This window comes from Enoplosus armatus, chromosome 8 (assembly GCF_043641665.1).
Source record: "Enoplosus armatus isolate fEnoArm2 chromosome 8, fEnoArm2.hap1, whole genome shotgun sequence".
NCBI classification, from domain to species: domain Eukaryota; kingdom Metazoa; phylum Chordata; class Actinopteri; order Centrarchiformes; family Enoplosidae; genus Enoplosus; species Enoplosus armatus.
This window is the reverse complement of record NC_092187.1, coordinates 7,057,200-7,075,272: the sequence shown is the minus strand read 5'-3', so window position 1 is coordinate 7,075,272 and position 18,073 is coordinate 7,057,200. Positions and strand designations below refer to the sequence as shown.

Below are 18,073 nucleotides of genomic sequence, written 5' to 3'. Positions count from 1 at the left end.
ACGTTAATAATACGTTAATAACGTAACTGAAAGAAAGAGAGGAGCCGGCTCCAGGGCGGAGATTTGGCTTCACATACTGTCCGCAGAGTGAGACGGTGTGTCGGCTCAGCTGACCGTCGGTTTATAGTCTTATAAACATATATGAAGGTATATATATTTATAGGAGAGGTCTGAAACATTGTCCTGGCCACCTTATTTCTGCACATTCAGCATTCACCGGTACAAACCTGCAGGGTGAACACATTTAACAGCTAGACTGGATATATATTGCAGATATCTGTAATTCAGTTCTTCCTGGTCAAAATGAACATTTCAAACATCCACAACGTCATTCTTCCTAGGACAAATGACGTCACTTTTGCCATTCATATTATATATTATTATTGTATTGTATTGGGCTTTCAATTTCAGATATCCACAGTTACATTTTTGATATCTAGAATGAGAAATAATTCGGGATATCTGCAGAAGGATCCCATTTCAGATATCTACAATCCAGTTGTTACTAGTCATAATTTTAATTTCAGACATTCAAGGTAATTTTGAATGTCCAAGAATAATGTTGGATTGCTATCCGCAATTGCATTGTTTCTTGTCATAATTCTAATTGTAGATACCACATTACATTGCCCCCTTTTTAAAAAATAATATTAATATTAATTGCAAACTTCTCAATTTGAAATATTGTATAAAACCTTCAAAACATATTTCTAATTAATAAACGCTGTATATATATTTTTAAATCCATGCTCTACTTCGCGGGGGGAAAAACGACAAGAAGAACTTCCGCTGCTGAGAAAACGTCATTTCCTCTTCATGTCAAATGCGGAGTGCCTCTTGAAGCAAAGAACTTCATGCTAAGTTATATTTTTTGTGCTTCTGAGTCATACCATGGGTGTACTATAACATCTTAAGGTCTACATCCATCTATTCTATGCTCTTTGCTTACACTGTGTGGAGTTCCGCCATTTTGTCTGCAGCTGGTACTCTTGTCTCTGCAGGGCGATGTTTCTCCATAAATCAATAAAGGAGGTATGTCGACTCTGCGATACGACTTTCATTGATAAAAAAGGCAAACATAACTTAATCATCGGTGCCCTAGAAGTGAAGCCTGCCTACACATTAGCTCTGGAGGAGCTCACTGGACGCCTAACAACCACAGACGATGTAGCCGCGGTGTGCAGCTCCTGCAGAACCTTATTAAACCGATATCACAGGAGCTCGTGTGAAGCGGAACGGATCGGTACGCTGGTCAAGTCCATGACAGGGCTGCCTGTCGCTGTCGGAGTTAAAAGGTGTGCCAAATCAAGTCCGACTGAAGATGGCTGTGTCAGGAAACGGATCAACATCGGCCATGAGAGTCTTGCGAGACCGAGTCTGGGCTTTTCCGAGGTGCGTTCACGAGCTGTTGTGGTCCTGCGACCGCAGATAAGTCAGGCTTTTGGTACTTGGAGATGGATACATAACGTTACACATAGATGTACGACTCACATGGTTCAGTCACTGATGATCGAACAAAGTTTTATGACTGCTGTAGCCACACAGAAGTTTTTTTCTATGACATCTTGCCTACATTTACCACCAATGCATGTTTCTGCCTGGAAAACAAAGCTATGCTGTCCAGAGCAGCCAACCAGTGGAGCCAACAGTTATACATTTTCAGCCTGTTGGTAGTTTGGTTCTGTCAGAAAGAAATAATTGTTGTTTTCCTGCTCACGTTATATGGATCAGTATTTATCCCCGACTGTGACTCCAGTGCTTTTTGGACATGTACCTTTTGCTCTCTCCTGTTTTGTTACAGGACTTTAAACTAACACGTTCTACCTATTTTAATTTAATACTTATATCACCTATTTGAGATTGGTCTTTATTTCACACACATCCTTTTCCTTTTGCACTAATTCATCTCATGTTACTTAAATGAACCACTAATTTGGGTAACTTAACAACGTAATCAATAACATTATTTTTCTCTGTCATGCTTTTGTTTACTTCAGTATCTTACATTTTCTGCCACTCATCATCTTTTGCTTATTCACTTTCATATTGACTGTATCAACCCCACACTGTACAATTTAATGTGTCCTCTTCATTAATAAGTTACACAAATAGAAGAAGAAAGAAATGAATGAATGATGAAATTTGTCTTTCTGCATAGCCCTCCTAGTTACACATATGTTCACTCCCCCCACACATAAGCATTTCATCAGAGAGGTTGTCGCCTGTAGTGCAGCGCCCCTGGACCAGTTTGAGGTTCAGTGCCTTGCTCAGGGGCACTTAAGCAGAGAAACATCATCATTCTGGTTATGCTAAAGTTCTTCTTTTTTGAATTGTAGGAAGCTGCTATCCAAACACTAAGAACTTCAGCTGTTGAGGCAAGCAGTAGCAGGCGTCAGCCACAGCTCCAGCTCCAGCTCCAGCCCCTGCATGTACCTCAGCCCACTGCCCTGCCGTCTGATGATGGAGCAGTGGGGCTCACTCTGGCTCCAGTAGTTTGGTCTGCACATTTACTTCAGGTTAGCAAACACGTTATAAATCGTAAGTCTACTCCCAGAGTGCACTAGCATCTCGCATACCATCATCAGTTGATAATTATGTTTGTTCTGTCATCTTGTAGTCAGCCTCAGTGGTCCGGAAAAGTGTGTCCAAGCCAACTGTTCAGGCTTTTACTGAAGGAGCAGTGAGGAGGAAACTTGTCCCCATAGCCCCAGCACTGCATTCACAGTCAGTTCAGGTTTGTCAACAATGGTTAATGGTGGCATTATAGTAGATGGAAATCACACGACTAGTTAAATCCCATCCTGCAGTTCGTTGTGATTACACATGTTGGGAAAATTCAATGATAAGCAATAGAAGCATCTATGGGTAGCGCTGTTATTTTATTTTACATGAAGCACTTTGTGTTGATAAGTCCACTCTTTACTCTGCCTTTTTAAAATGACCATAAATTGTACTAACGTCTTACATGTTGTCATGAGGTAATGGCTGTTCTGTTCTCTTACAGCCGGCTTCAACAATCCAGGAATGTGTGAGCAGACTAAAGGCTGAGCCTCAGCTTCAGACACCGACTCCACCCGCTGTCCAGACTTCACTTCTGCAAACACTTTCCACTGCAGCTCCAGCTCTGTATTCACAACCACAGCAGGTTTGTATCATTTCATCCCCACCATATCAACTCATATTATTAAATCAATCAAGTTTGTCCTTTCAATCTACCACACTTTAATTTTACCATTTCCCATGATAGTTAGGTTAGCAAACAGTTTCACAACTGGACTAGATAAATGTACTAATGTTAAATTATTCTCAACGTGGTGATAGACCATCTCAGTTCAAAATAAAATGCCACAGAAATTTGTATCAGCAGTCAAGGACAAGTTAAAATGTGTTACTATTTCTTGTCTTTCATCCTCTCCACTGTAGTCTACTGTCTGTAGTCTGAAACCAAGGCCTCAGTCCCAGCCTCAGTCCCAGCATGTATCTCAGCCCACTGCCCTGCCGTCTGATGATGGAGCAGTGGGGAGGAAACCTGTCACTCTGGCTCCAGTGGTTTGGTCTGCACATTTAGTTCAGGTTAGCAAACAGTTTCACAACACATATATGGAAATCCTGCAGAGACGTGTACTAATAGTAAATTATTCTCAGCTTGCTGCTAGACCATCTCATTTCAAAATAAAATGCCATAGAAATTGGTATCAGCAGTCAAAGACAAGTTAAAATATGTTAATATTTCTTGTCTTTCATCTTCTCCACTGTAGTCTGCTGTCTGTAGTCTGAAGCCACAATCTCAGTCCCAGCCTCAGTCCCAGCCTCAATCCCAGCCTCAATCCCAGCCCCAGCTCCAGCCCCAGCTCCAGCCCCAGCTCCAGCCCCAGCTCCAGCCCCAGCTCCAGCCCCAGCTCCAGCCCCAGCTCCAGTCCCAGGTCCTGTCCCAGGTCCTGTCCCAGCATGTACCTCAGCCAACTGTTCAGGCTTCTACTGAAGGAGCAGTGAGGAGGAAACTTGTCCCCATAGCCCCAGCACTGCATTCACAGCCAGTTCAGGTTTGTCAACAATTGTTACTGGTGACATTTTAGTAGATGGAAATCACACGACTAGTTAAATCCCATCCTGCAGTTCGTTGTGATTACACGTCTTACATGTTGTCATGAGGTAATGGCTGTTCTGTTCTCTTACAGCCGGCTTCAACAATCCAGGAATGTGTGAGCAGACTAAAGGCTGAGCCTCAGCTTCAGACACCGACTCCACCCGCTGTCCAGACTTCACTTCTGCAAACACTTTCCACTGCAGCTCCAGCTCTGTATTCGCAACCACAGCAGGTTTGTATCATTTCATCATATCAACTCATATTATTAAATCAATCAAGTTTGTCCTTTCAATCCACTTCAGACTTAACCCACACTAATGTGAGCATTCCCATGACAGTCTAATAACAGAGTCTCCTATACTCAGAACCCACTGGATAGCAGCCATACTATGACAGAACCTCGTCAAAGCACCCCATCACTCCGCCCTGCACCGACTGAAGCAAGATCAAGAGTACCGATGAGAAAACAATCCAAGGTTTGTTGTGAAAAGGCAACCCAGAAACAACACTTAGCTACCACTGTTGGTACTGAAAAAGAACATAGGGACAGTTGTACAGCCTAATCACTGACACATTTTATTCCTTTTTGTTTTCACAGATCATCATAAGAACGGCAAACTCCCTGAAAAGTAGGATTGTTAGAGGACCCTTGGAGGCAGTACTTGATAACATTGTTAAAGGACGTGTCAACAGAATTCCACATGCGGTTATGTCTGTCCCTGGACTGTTTGACGTTGTGGTCCAAGAGGTGGTTAATGTTGTCAAAAAGGAGTGCAAGAAGCTAACAAGCCTGAAGTTCACATCTATCCTCCGGCAGACCAGCATCAAAGACTTAAAGGACTTTAGGTGGATGGACGTTGTTGCAGAGTGGAGGACGCACGCACCAACCTATCTTAAGTTTTTAGAGTCTGCGAGTTCTGTCTCCATGGATGCCTCAACATCAACACAGCCTGTCTCTCACAGCAAGACCAATAAATACAAATTATCAATGGCTGGGGCAATACTCCTGAACGCACGCTGTCAGTCAATGTCAGCACATATGTACAGGAATGCTATGGTTATGCAACATGGCGGGGCAAGAAAACGTTTTCAAAGATTTAATCGATTGGGCATCTGCATATCTGACGGTATGGCTCTTGCAAAGCTAAAGAAGGAGGTTTTTGGTTTACGTAGCGACTTTGAAAATGGTAACACACAGGTAGCTGAGGGGGAGGAGAATCCCCACTGAAACAGTCGGCTAATGGCCGCGTGATACCCACAGCCTACTTCCTGTGAGTCAGACTACAGCACCTTTAAACTCGCTGAATTTTTGTGGCAGAGCTCACAAAGGACCTGAGTTCATTAACTGATGTCAAATACAAGGAGTTCCATTGTTACAACAATAGTTATAACCCCACCCTTGTCAGCCATTGTTAAACTAGCTGTAGCAGCAATCTAATCTCTCTAATCTAATACAAGTTACAGTATCAGTGCTAATCAAAATATAGACTTATTAAAATTACTTTCTTACCTGAAAATCAGTGCTTTGGCTGTAAAATCTGGACAGGACCCTCCAGACAAAACAATGCATATTTTTTCTTGCAGATCTTATTAAGTTATCTTGAGGCATTGCTCACCTTTTCCTTAGGTTGAATCTATGTTTTTGAAATAAATGTAATAAATGCATTTAGAAATAAGTTGTCATGACAGTTTTTTCTGAAACAGAAACAGATGTGGCTTATGGCAGCCACCAAATGGGACTACGGTACCAACACAGATACCAGTCTGTGATAATCTCAATGTTTTCCTCTCGTCTTAACTATAATCAAAATAACAGGTAAATTGTACTTCTTCCACTGTAAAACAAGTGGCATTATTTCAGGTAACTGAGGTCTAAACACCAAAATAAGTGTAGAACTTGTAATAATGAGGGGAAATTAAGTTGGTTAAAAGATGTCACATGTCATCTGGTGATCATTTATGCTTCATGTTTGATTTATGAACAGTTCGAAGAGTAACACCATAATAGGAAACTTGGAACAAACCCAATAGAAGTTAAAGCTGCAATAACTGATTTCTGTCCACTTGTTTTCATCAGAAAGGTGTAGTTAATTTAAATATGTTTTAACTGGTTACATCTGGTAGCAGTTCTTGAGCTTGCTCAAAAGATAGGGGGCATGTGATTGGCTGAAAGGTGAAAGGGTGGTGGGTGGCACCACTGTCATTAAAAGTGACATGAAATAAAAGTGTTATTGAGAAACATGCAATCATGGAACAAAAACAGACTCAAAAAGCCTTTCAAATGAAATAATGACGTTGATATCCAATAAAATTCAGTTATTATGAAAATGAATATGAAAAGCTCCACAAGAGGGCGCTCTGTGATAAAAAGTCTTCAAGTGTTGCTTCCCTACAAGAAGACATTACTGGAAGGTAAAGGTACATAAAAAGAACACTTTGAGTCAAATATGTTTCTACTAATCTTGTGAACCTGACAGTTGATAAGAGAATGAATAGATGCGTGTTCGTGCTGGGTTTCTACTTTGACAGATCTCTAAAGTTTTCCACATTAGTCCGGCTGGGGAACGGAGCTCTCAATGATAAGATCTCAGTTAGAAAACAGGTCAGTCTGATCCACAGAGGAAAGAAAACCTGCAGCTGCCCTTATCACCTGGATCAGCCTGTGAACACTGGCATCCCGCTAGTTTCCAAAGACATTAGTTTGGACATACTCTTATTTCTAAATGTATGCTACTTTCTACGCTTGAACGGGAGCACTGGTACTGTATAATTTCCCCCTGGGGATCAATAAAGTATTTCTGATTCTGATTCTGATTAGAAAACATGGCGGGAAAACTGGACTCAGGTCAGTTTCAGTTGGTTTACCTCATCGGCTGTCTGGTTGGCTGCTGAAATCAAGTGAAATGCTTCACTGGTGTACCACCAGAGTGTAACTGAACCTCATAATCTAAGTGGACACATGATCTAAGTGTGGCCGTTCCTTAGTCATTATAACCCACAGTGACGTCTCCTTCCTGCTGCCTGTCAGATGCATTTAGACAACAGTAGTTAATGGGTGAATCACAGCCATGTTTCCTGCATGAATCACTTCCTCTCTCTCAACAATCATTTGACAGCTAGTTAGGAACAATAAAAGAAATTAGTTTCCATCCATCCATCCATTGTCTCTACCCTGCGATCCTGGAGTTCATCCCAGTATGCTTTGGGTGAGAGATGGAAAAATGGACTTCACATTGTAAGTAGTCAAGAATACACATGTTTTTCACTGAGGCATCAACATCAGCCTTTTACTTTTTTATTTATTTGGCTTTGTTTAGCAACATCGTTACAAAGTCGGCCCATCGCTTTGATCCAGACCGAAATTCTAAACTTATGTTCACAGTTTCCAGAGGATCAATCCTAATAACTCTGGTGATCCTCTGACTTTTCATCGACTGCCACCATAAGACTGAAATATCTCAACAACTATTGGATTGCGATGAAATGTGGCTCAGACGCTCATGTTCCCCCCAGGTTGAATTGTAATAACTTTGGTGCATAGATGAAGAGGACTGTAATGGTGCAGGCTAGAAAGAAACAAATTCTTCATATGAAAAAAAAGAGTTTATTTATCTTTGTTAGCAATCCACATGAAGCTATATAGAACTCATTTCCTTCCAGGCATTATATTCATTACACAGTTGACTAACAGCCCATTTGTCAACTCAGAGAAATACAAGAGACACACACAGTTCAACTAATGCAAAATCAAATCCACTCTCTTTGGTTGTGTCTTCAGGTGGTGATAAAACTGTAATCCAACACGTGTCCCAGGAACCTGTCAGACTAGCCTGAGGGGGAAATGACACACACACAACAGAGGATTTATAAATAACTGTACTGAATTTATGCATGTTTATTTCATAGTAGTCACCTCTAGCGGCCAAGTGTCCAGGCAGTGCTACAGGAAAGGTCACGGTGTCATTAAAGAAATAGTTCAACATTTTGGGAAATACTATTTGCTTTCTCTCCATGACTCAGATGTTCAGATCAGTCTGATGTCTGCGTGTTCCACCATACTTCTATGATTGCATGTTTATCACATGTCACTATCCATGTCTCTGCATGCAAACTCATCTCTGATTAAAAATATTCCAGCCAAAGTAACTAATCCATTGCCCTGTGTTCTTGCCTTATACAAATCTGACTTCCAAACTATGACGACCCAACCAGCACACACTTGACCCCTTTTATCTAAATCCTCATTGGATTTCCCTCTGCCATCCTCAGCCGCAGTCTTACCTCTTCCACTGTTGCATCCCAGACCGCTGGTGTTTCCGATTCGATCCATCCTGGCTCCAAAGCAGCCAGAGGCCCGTTTGGCAGCCATCAACAGGTCCTGCAGGCGGCTCCTCTGACTCGCAGCCCTGCTGTGGCCCTCAGTTGGCAACTGAGATCTTTCTGATATGAGAGGTTCTTGGTCCCCCCCCTGGTCCAGGGTCCATCCTCGGCTGGCCTGGCTGTGAACTGGTTCTTGGTTTGGCTCTTCATAATCAGCTTCAGAGTCCTCCTCCTGGGCTGCTTCAGCCAGAGTCTCCTCAAAGCGCTCCAGTAAAGACTGGTGTGAAGAGGTGAAGACTGGTTTACTCTCAAAACCCAAACTGGTTACATTCAGTATGTTTTACACACAGGAAACAGCTTAATTGTCCACTCATGTGGAAATCCGTCTTTAGCTCAAAGCACATGGTGTCATTAAAAATGGAAATAAAACTAACGTACATGACGAAGACAGTTCATACCCACATACATACACTTCCTCTACCATGGGTTAGAATATATGAGATAAAAAAACTAAGCCTTCCAGTGAATGTGTAGCTACAGACAGCCCAAAACTTCGGAGGTGGTGTTATATAAGCAAATATAACGGAATCCAAGCACCTTGACGACATTTGGACTTTGAGGTTCTTGATCCAAGCAAACCGTAAGCTGAGAGCCGAATAGAACTTTAACAGGTGATTGTGAGAGTATTAAAGAGAGAGTGCACACTGCTTGGATCTGATCCGGCATTTGACCTTGTGGTCTGCATCTGCACCAAAACTATTCTCAGTAAATCATTTTGTTTCATATTTACGAGTGATGACGTGTCTCTTAGTGTTTGATTAATGTTCTCTCAAGATCTGAGAGGCAAAAACTCAGATGGCTTAATTGCACCAACTGGAGAATCAGCGCCTGCAGCTGTTTATTTCCTAACATTACAGTGGTGGATTCATGCACTTTTTTTGTTTTTATGGAAGTTCTGTTCAACTTGACATTAAATTTAAATGGAAACTTGACTACCTGTTATTAAACCAAAGGAACTGCATGTTTGGTGATTTGAACACGTACTGCTGAGTGGAGTTGATAAAGGTTGTTTAGTGCTTAATAACCCTTTAAAAGAACAGTCGCTTCAGGCAATATTCTTGTTACCCTGGGTTAGATTGGTCGGGGGGTTGGGGTTAGAGTTAGAAGATCAGCTTCATCTCTGTGCACCAAAATGTGGGCTGGGACACGTTTAAGGCCTCAGTATAAGAATTAATTTATTAATCCCCTTGGGGGAAATTCAATTCAGTGTGTTCACTCATTTTATTAATCTTTTATACACATATAGGCCCGTGTTAGAGTGATGGGGCTGCCACATAGCCAGGCATTAGGGGTTTGGAGCCTTGCTCAAGGGAACCTCGACAGTCCACGCTCCGTACCGTCATCCAATATATCATCCAAATATCACAATTTCAGGATTTCTCCGGCAAACATTGAATTTGGATGGAAATGACATGAAAAACTTGTTGTTGATCAACTAACACTAATGAGACCTCACAGTCAACAGTTTTTATAGGGACTACTTCTTTGGTAGAAAGTAGTTCTAAAGACAGCACTTACCTATAATTAGTACCAGATTACAGTTTGTACTGTAGTTCTTTCCAAGAAGCTTCAAAGGAAACTATCAGGAAATTAATATGAATGAATACAACTTTCTTGTTTTATTTCCCAAGATGAAGCTCTAAATGTTGCCACCCTCTCTTACTGACAGATAATAAACTCTGGTGGAACAATACCAGACAATACTGACGAAAGAATATTGGATATAAGAATACTTTAATCAGCCAAAGTTATTAATTGTATACAATAAAAGGAGGACATGACCACCTGGCCTCAGTGTCCTCAGTGGTATCTACAGTCCTGATTCACCTCCACACTGTCGGGCACTAAAGTTAAGTAAAAAAAAAAGTTTTTAATCTTTAAAACTATGTCTTTAACAGCTACTGTAAAACATGTTCTCACATTTGACTAACTGTGTCTTTAACTGTGAATGTACCTGACCTTCCAGAGTGCAGTCGTCAGACAAACAGGAGAGATGACTGAAGGGGTGACGCGGTTTCTTACCTTGAGCTGAGCCAGGTCACTGGTAGAAGAGGGCCTTCCTAGTATGTGGCTGCTAACCAGTGCGTGCTGACACAGCAGGACCAGCAGGCCCCACAGGACCTCAGTCCTCATGTTATCCTTCTGCTGCTACTACTGATACTGCCGGCTGCACTGCAAGATTTTATATACCTGCCAACACACACACAAACACACACTCACCATGCAACAGACAGTCAGTGTCAGTGGCTCATCATTTTGTAGATCGCCTCAAGTGCATTCTGACACCTCTGTATGATAAGGCAGCTGGTCAGATGTCCCTTTAAGTGGCGCTTGGTGGTTGGTGATGTGTGTGTGTGTGTGTGTGTGTGTGTGTACAGTATAAGTGTCTGTGTATCATCACGCTTACCAGCCAGCAGTGGCATGACCTCAGGAGCCATGTTGGAGCTCTGAGCTCAGACGTGCAAATACTTCACACTGTCTGCGCTCCTGAGCCTGAAAAATACCATAGTAGGTTAAAACCGCTGCTCCCGGGTTACAGGGAGGTTACATGGTTTAGATAAGGAGAGGAAGGAAACAATGTCATCACTATCTACAACATTATAAAATGTAATACTTATTATGATAGCTGATTACGTTTCTTTCCATTTTGTTTTTGAGTTTTGTTTCACTTTGTACGGTGGGGTCCAGAAGGTTTAAGCTGTTTGTAAAATTGCTTGTGTTTAGCATTGGATGAAGCTTCAATTGAATGCCAGAAGCAGCTGTCCAGACTGTCCACAGGCTGACTGGCAGCAGGAAGTTACTGCACAAAAGGAGGCTCCATTTGAACACAAGAATGACAACAGAATTGTTTTTATTTACTAATTCTTTGGCTTTTGTTCCCTGTCTCTACCTGTAGTATAGATACTGTTAATAAGTTCACAACATGTAAACAGCAGATTTGTGGGATTTTGACTGCTGCTTGTGTAGATTACTCTTGACGTGAAGCATCAGAGAGAAAAAAGTAAACTGAGCTGGTGGATCTCACAGTAACATATGTGTTGTGTGTTGGAGTCAGTGTGGGTTGGTACATGTGATTAAACGGAGGCATATCAGCTCCATGAGACAGGTGAGTGACAAAACACTTTCTGTGTGGATCTCTCACTAATATGACGGCACAGGAATGATTTCTTGTTATGTCTAATGGAGTTAATGAACATTTAACCTTGCAGCTATACCAGCTACTAAAAAGCCACAACATATACTGTTGATGGAGGCTGATGCCAAAGAGTAAATGAAACTCGGTGAACTCCCACAGTCTGCCTTACCTGGACTGGGTGGTGGGTGCCGGGCCCAGCATCCTCTGGCACACTGACTGCTCAAGAGCTCTGTGTTGGTGTCAGTTAATTCACATTAACAAATAGACGCAGACAGAAACTAAACTAGTTTGAGGGTTATCATTGTCCATTGTTATCATTGTCCATTGTGCGTCCTTCCTCATCTCAGTGTCCGTCTCCCACAGTCTCATGTTGGATAGATAGACAACCAATCACAGGTGACTGTAACACTCACTGACAGCAGCAGACGTGGGGTTTCTCATGTTGACATCTGCCCCACGGGCTGCAAGGGTTATTACCCAGGATGCAACAATGAAGACAGTTTTAAATGTCTCTGCAGGTGGTTCAACTCTTGCAATTAAAGTCTGGATGAAAAAGTTTCTGTGCAGATGTTTTCTGTTCAGCTCTGATGGCATGATTGAGTGGTTTTGTGTGCTCTCCATGGTGCTGAAAGCTAAGGATCTTCTAAGATTCTTCTGTTATTTATATATAGTAGATATTATGATGAAATGCATGTTCCAGTGTCTTCTATGTTGAATGTAAGAAGTGACCATTTGTTGTGCCATTGGAGGTCATTTCATGAATGTTGCATGATTATATCCATGAACATTAAATGTGCATTGTGATGCTGAAGCAACACTCGGTTCAATGGTGTGCAGTTGTAAACATTTATTAACAGTACATAAAGAACAGTCTTACATTCATTTTAAATAAATATACTGGTAAGCCACAAACAATATTCAATAAATATTAGTAAATAAATAGCATTAAAATAAAAATATCTTTTGGTAGAGACGTTGCAGTTCCAGAAATCAGATGGTAAGACTTCATCTTTACTTTGGATCTGCAAGAGACAACAACAACAACCACTCCGTTATTAAGACTATAATAATCTTTCATTTCATTAAAGGTACATTTGTATGAGGTCAATTAAAAATATGACACTATCAGAATGTATGAAGACAGCAAGGAGGGAGAAATACATGTGGCCCAAAGAAGTGACACCAGTTCAACCCAGAGCTGCTGTGGACCTGTAGCTTGTTGCAGAGGAGTTACTGTAACTTACTGTGTCTGCCGACAGTGTTGCACCCCAGGGAGCTCATGGAACCTATTCTGTCCATCCGCCGACCGAAGCAACTAGAGGACCTCTTGGACGAGTCGTTGCGGACACTCTTCAGGTCCTTGGCTGAGAGAAACTCCCTGATTGCTGCCTCATCCAGTCCGGTTTGAGGCTGCTGTCCATCTCCTGCCTCTTCTGTGTTCAGGTTGTCCAGACCGTCCCTCTCTGCGGAGACTCTCTGGTCCATATCAGCCTGCTCTGAAACAGACTCCTCTAGTCTGTGAAGGAGCACCTGCAACGTCCACATAGACATATTAAAGGTAAACATTTAATTATTGCAAAGAGGATATACATTTACAGGAGGGGCCCTCAAACATGTCTGGTAGCACTTTGTGATGCCCCAGAAGCAGATTTTAAGACCATTAGAAGTATCCTTGATCTTTTCTTACAGTTTAGGCCCCAAATAAACATTGTCAGGCTAAATGTCCTTCAACTTAATGTAGTTAATTATACATCTGCAGCATTAATTAATCATCACATCACATATGGTCCCAGAGGTCCATATGTGAGAAATGTGGGATGATGATAGACATCTTACTACAGTACAATCCCTGACTGGGGCAACTAAAGTTAGGTACTGTACATGAAACTGCTGGTGGACCCATTGGGAGGCCTGGATCTCCAACTTTCCAAAGCCAAGTTTCAGAGTCACTGATTTGGAGACTCACCTTAAAGATGTCCAAGTCAGTGTCAGTCAAGCCGGTGCTGATGGGGTATGTGCTGAACAGCTGCAGGTTCAAGATGAGGAGGAGGCCACAGAGGGGAATGGAAGACAGATGCATGTTTCTCTTTGAGTTCCTGTTGCTCGTATGGATGGATGCTCTTTGGCTTCTTTGCCTGGTCGCTTGGATGCTGGAGCCCACAGCAGATCCCTTGGCTCTTTTATACTTCAGCTGGACACTTGAAGGTATGCCAGGAATTGGGCTGGCATTCCTGACACCTGATTCTGATAACAGGAGCTGTCGGAAACTGCTCCTTTTAAAGCGTTGTCTCTTAGATATCGGGCATTCGTATGACATAGCTGCTTCCATATGCTACTTTGTTTCAGAAACATACTCCAACCCTCTACACGGGACACTGTTGTCACTGATCTACGGGAAGTAGTAAGCTAACAGGCAGTGTGACAGTGTTACTAAATCAAGGGGTGTACGTGATGGTGGTAGGGTAGCCTGCTGGTTAGAGAGATTGGCCTTCAATGGGAGGAACCAAATTCAGACTGCCACTCTAGTAAAGGGTCCTTGAGGAAAACGCGGACACTTGCGTCTTTCTCAAGGACCCTTTAGTCCCCAGTACCAGCTCTCAGGGTGCTGCTCTATGGCAGACTGTGACCTCTGACCTCTCACTGTGAAACATCACCACGTGAATATTTCCATTGTAATTAAAGTTGTGTAGGCTGCACTAATCAATATTTATATGTTAATAATGGACCAAATGACTATCTCTAATGTGGAAGGTGACAAACCCACAGAGAGTCATCACCGACTCTGGAGCTCCTCTCAGCTCTATGGAGCGTTTTAGCCTTTTTCAGCTTGTTGTTTTGGTTCAGTCTCACGGCTCTCATCACCCTGGTCTCCAGAAAGACGTGAGCAGGGAATGTTTGTTTGGTTGTTCGTTCAACAAGCTGCAGGACAAGATGTGTGTCCATGTTTGTAAGTTAGCTAAGAAAGAGACGTTAGCATGAAGCTAATGTGATTGTTGTTCAGAGTCTATGGCCGACAGTCTGACAGCTGACAGAAGTTGGTTAATTCAACGTAACTTTCTTTTCTGGTAATTCTCCTTCTCACACAAGTGGACAATGTTTGGCCTTAACTGATGACATTTGCATTGTGGCTCCTCTGTTCACTGCTGATGGTTTGAATCTGTCCACTCTTTCCAATAGCTTTCCAAATATAACCACAGTACTCATTGTTCATATGAGTGGCGCTGTTAATTGTTGATTGTCCCTTAATTTTAACACTGTGTAACCAACCATCCTGTCTCCACTAGTACTGTAACAATCTTGGAGATACAAGCTTTAGCTTTGGGGAGATTAATTGTAATAACTTTGGTGATGGGGCGGTACGGTGGTGCAATGGTTAGCACTGTCAACCCTGCAAAGGATAAGCTTTTATAGAAAATGAATGGATGGACTTTTCACCTAGCTCCATCATCAGGTCAGTTTATGACCAAATACCTGCCAAACTAATGACATTCCCATCAGCCTCAGCTGGACTTTGTGTTTAATGTGACATCAGGGTTATTTCGTTAAGAGTAAACTCCTGCAGAGCACAAAAGATATTACACAACAGTGTTCACAGACTGAGCAGAACTGAACATTATGGGTTTTCCAAAGGAGGGGTGGAAGTGGTACCTAGCCATGTCGTGAACGTCGAGCTGTCAGCCGCTGCACAGCACAGCAAGGTAAAGTTGTTTACCCTGATAACATGTTGGAGGTGTGCTAGACAGTAGAAATAGAAACGCATGTCATCATGTCTTGGCTTGGCACAGCGTGGCTAAAGCGGTCACACGCTGGTCACAAGCTCAAAAGGCTGGCAACCATTGGCCTAATATGACAGTGTGTTGTCTTTTACAAGCTATCTTAGTTTTTGTATGTGACATCTAACCAGTAACTAAGGCTGTCAGATAAATGTAATGCAGTAAAAAGTACAACATTTCCCTCTGAGATGTAGTCGAGTAAAAACGATGAAGTTGAATAAAGTGGAAATGCTCAAGTAAAGTACAAATATATATGAATGAAGGTAAGTATGAAATTGTTGTGGCGCCTGTGTGTGAGTCATTTTATGCTTTGACATTATGAAATCATTTGTTCACCATTATTGTTGATTTGTAACGGGGTATACTGCGATGCTGTAAGTAAACAAGACATTCTCTCAAGCATGGACCTAAAACAAGCTTTACGCACCCATTTTTGCGCGCGTAAAGTTGGACACTCCGACTGTTTCGTTCCACATTTGTTTATGTGGCAGGACAGTGACCCCGTATTGTTTAACGACTGACATCTGGATTCCTTTATGTTGCACCAGGTGAGGGTATTTCCCTGCCTGAGACTTTATCGAGCATTCCTCGGGTCCATTTTTGGATCCTTTAAGCTTCATTATGATCAACACACTGCGTCTCTGCCGGAGCCGCTGCAGCAGGTTTCCTCTCATAACCCCGCTACAAATCAGTCACGTTACTCTTTTTTCTTTTTAACTGAAGCAAAACGGAACATAAACTGTTCATTATGTGAAACTGTTTATATTGTTCATTTCCCCAGCCGAATAGTTTAGATTGAGCACATAACTGCTGACAGCTGACGGTAATAGCATATATAAATGAAATAATAGTAAAATACATTTGAGTTAAATGGATCCCTTAAACGGTCATAATATAACCCCTCTGAACATAAGCTGCTTTCAATTCAAAAGAAAACAATTCAATCACAGACTCAGCTGTTATGCAAAATAATTATTTTACTACAATACAATCTATTACAAGGCAACTCTATTCATCCAACAATAAATAATAAATAATAAACACATTTACAATAATTTATTATTTAACAGCTCACATAAGAAAAAGGAAATCAGAGTTCTGGAGGAGAACCGTGGACAGCAGAGACAAGTGACCGCCCTTTAAAGTGTCAAAGCTTTGAGACTGTGAGGAGCTCCGGTGATCGGTTCCGGTAACAATGATGTGCAGAAACCCGGAGTCATCCACGCCTGTCGACAACAAAAAACAAAACAAAACACATTAATAGATTAAAAAGATTGCCTTTCATCCAGATGTTCAGTGAATGTGAGGGAGCAGCTACAAAGTTCATTTTCTCTGTATCAAATTTTCTTTTGAATAGTATAGGCAAATTATTTTGTGCTGCATTATGTTTCTATTTAACTCTTTTTCATGTGTTGCAATGATGAATAATGTAGACAAAATAAATGAAGACATTTAAATCATGTCTTTGCCCGGTCCCCTGGTCCTTACCTTCAGCATCCCAGCCCGCTGAAGGAGCCGATCCTCTCTAACCGGACACCGAAGCAGCTCCTCAGCCCTCCCTTCTTGTACCGGCTCCACGAGCGCTTGGAGGTCCTCACGAGGTCTTTGAAGAGACGCGCGAGGACGTTTTCTTTGGCCGCCAGCGCCGAGTTGCTGGGGTCGGAGGAGTCCCACGGCTGCTCCTCTGCAGCTCCGAACACCGACTTGTCTGCGTTTCCACCCTCCCCCCCCACCTCCATCTCCTCCGAGGAGTAGTATGGCGCCGTGTTGATCTCCTCTTCTAGAAGTTGCTTCAAACTCTGCGGGAAAAAAAACAAAACACAGAAGCTTGAAGTGGAAACTCATCGTAAAACTCACAGTGAGTGAACCTCGGAGTCCTAACACTCCTGTGCACAGGACACATACAGTAACAGGCAACCTGGAGGGAAGTATAATAATAATTACATATATGTTTGTCTCTCCATCACTCCATCACTGTGCACCAGTTAAAGGTAAACTCACTTGTAGGTCAGAAACTGGTTTGGCTCCCACGAAATGAAGTAAAAGCAGAGATAAACAGAAAACGGAAATATTTGGGCTCATTTTCTTTCGCAGTTTTTTTTTTTTATTCTTCTTTTCTAGCTGGCGCGTGTCTCAGTCCGTCCCCGCTCCTGTGTCTCGCGCTCGTCCGGTTCTCTGGCGGTGGCCAGGTGCCGCCTTTATACACGACCTGATTCCGTCACTAGGCCTGGGAAAATTAACGAGGTGTGACTAATGCTGCTACACGTGGGAGTGCAGGCTAACCTGACAGTTGGAAATTGGGACTGGAAGTGTTTTCAGGTTCAAACTCCTCTGACGCATCAGACTGAAGACTCTCTGAGCTTTATTGCTTTTGTTTGGTATAACTTTCAGCATTTGTTATTGCAGTTGTTGGAAATGACAGCGCCTGGGCTCCCTTTGTCAGATAATGTTTTCCGCCCACAGGAATTTACAGAAAACAATGTAAGATATTTAGTCAATATGACTGATAAAGTTCCTCTTTTTTCTTTATTTGTTTTTCTTTAGTAACTTTAATTGCAGCTTTGAATCCAAACTGAATTCTGAAACTGCGTTGCATAAACTTTGTTCTTAAATTCAGTTTGGTTTAAGAATTGCCTCACAAAATACCCCGTCCTTTTTAGTTTATGATGCTCCAATACCACCAGATACAATGTTAAT

At 42.1% G+C, this 18,073-nt stretch overlaps 3 protein-coding genes across 3 annotated transcripts; all 3 read right to left on the bottom strand.

The window, feature by feature from the left end:
* Positions 1–7,912: 7,912 nt before the first annotated feature.
* On the bottom strand, positions 7,913–10,600 carry nppa (natriuretic peptide A). Its single transcript, XM_070909780.1, has 3 exons — positions 10,490–10,600; positions 8,369–8,684; positions 7,913–7,917 (listed from the first exon to the last, which is right to left on the bottom strand). Exons 1-3 carry the CDS (start codon positions 10,598–10,600, stop codon positions 7,913–7,915), a joined length of 432 nt encoding a protein of 143 aa, XP_070765881.1.
* A 2,233-nt stretch (positions 10,601–12,833) lies between these two features.
* nppb (natriuretic peptide B) lies at positions 12,834–13,683 on the bottom strand. The gene is made up of 2 exons (XM_070910668.1): positions 13,570–13,683; positions 12,834–13,133 (listed from the first exon to the last, which is right to left on the bottom strand). The coding sequence occupies exons 1-2, from the start codon at positions 13,681–13,683 to the stop codon at positions 12,834–12,836; spliced, it is 414 nt and encodes a 137-aa protein (XP_070766769.1).
* A 3,183-nt stretch (positions 13,684–16,866) lies between these two features.
* On the bottom strand, positions 16,867–17,461 carry nppal (natriuretic peptide A-like). The gene is made up of 2 exons (XM_070910669.1): positions 17,378–17,461; positions 16,867–17,175 (listed from the first exon to the last, which is right to left on the bottom strand). The coding sequence occupies exons 1-2, from the start codon at positions 17,456–17,458 to the stop codon at positions 16,867–16,869; spliced, it is 390 nt and encodes a 129-aa protein (XP_070766770.1). The 5' UTR covers positions 17,459–17,461.
* Positions 17,462–18,073: the final 612 nt, after the last annotated feature.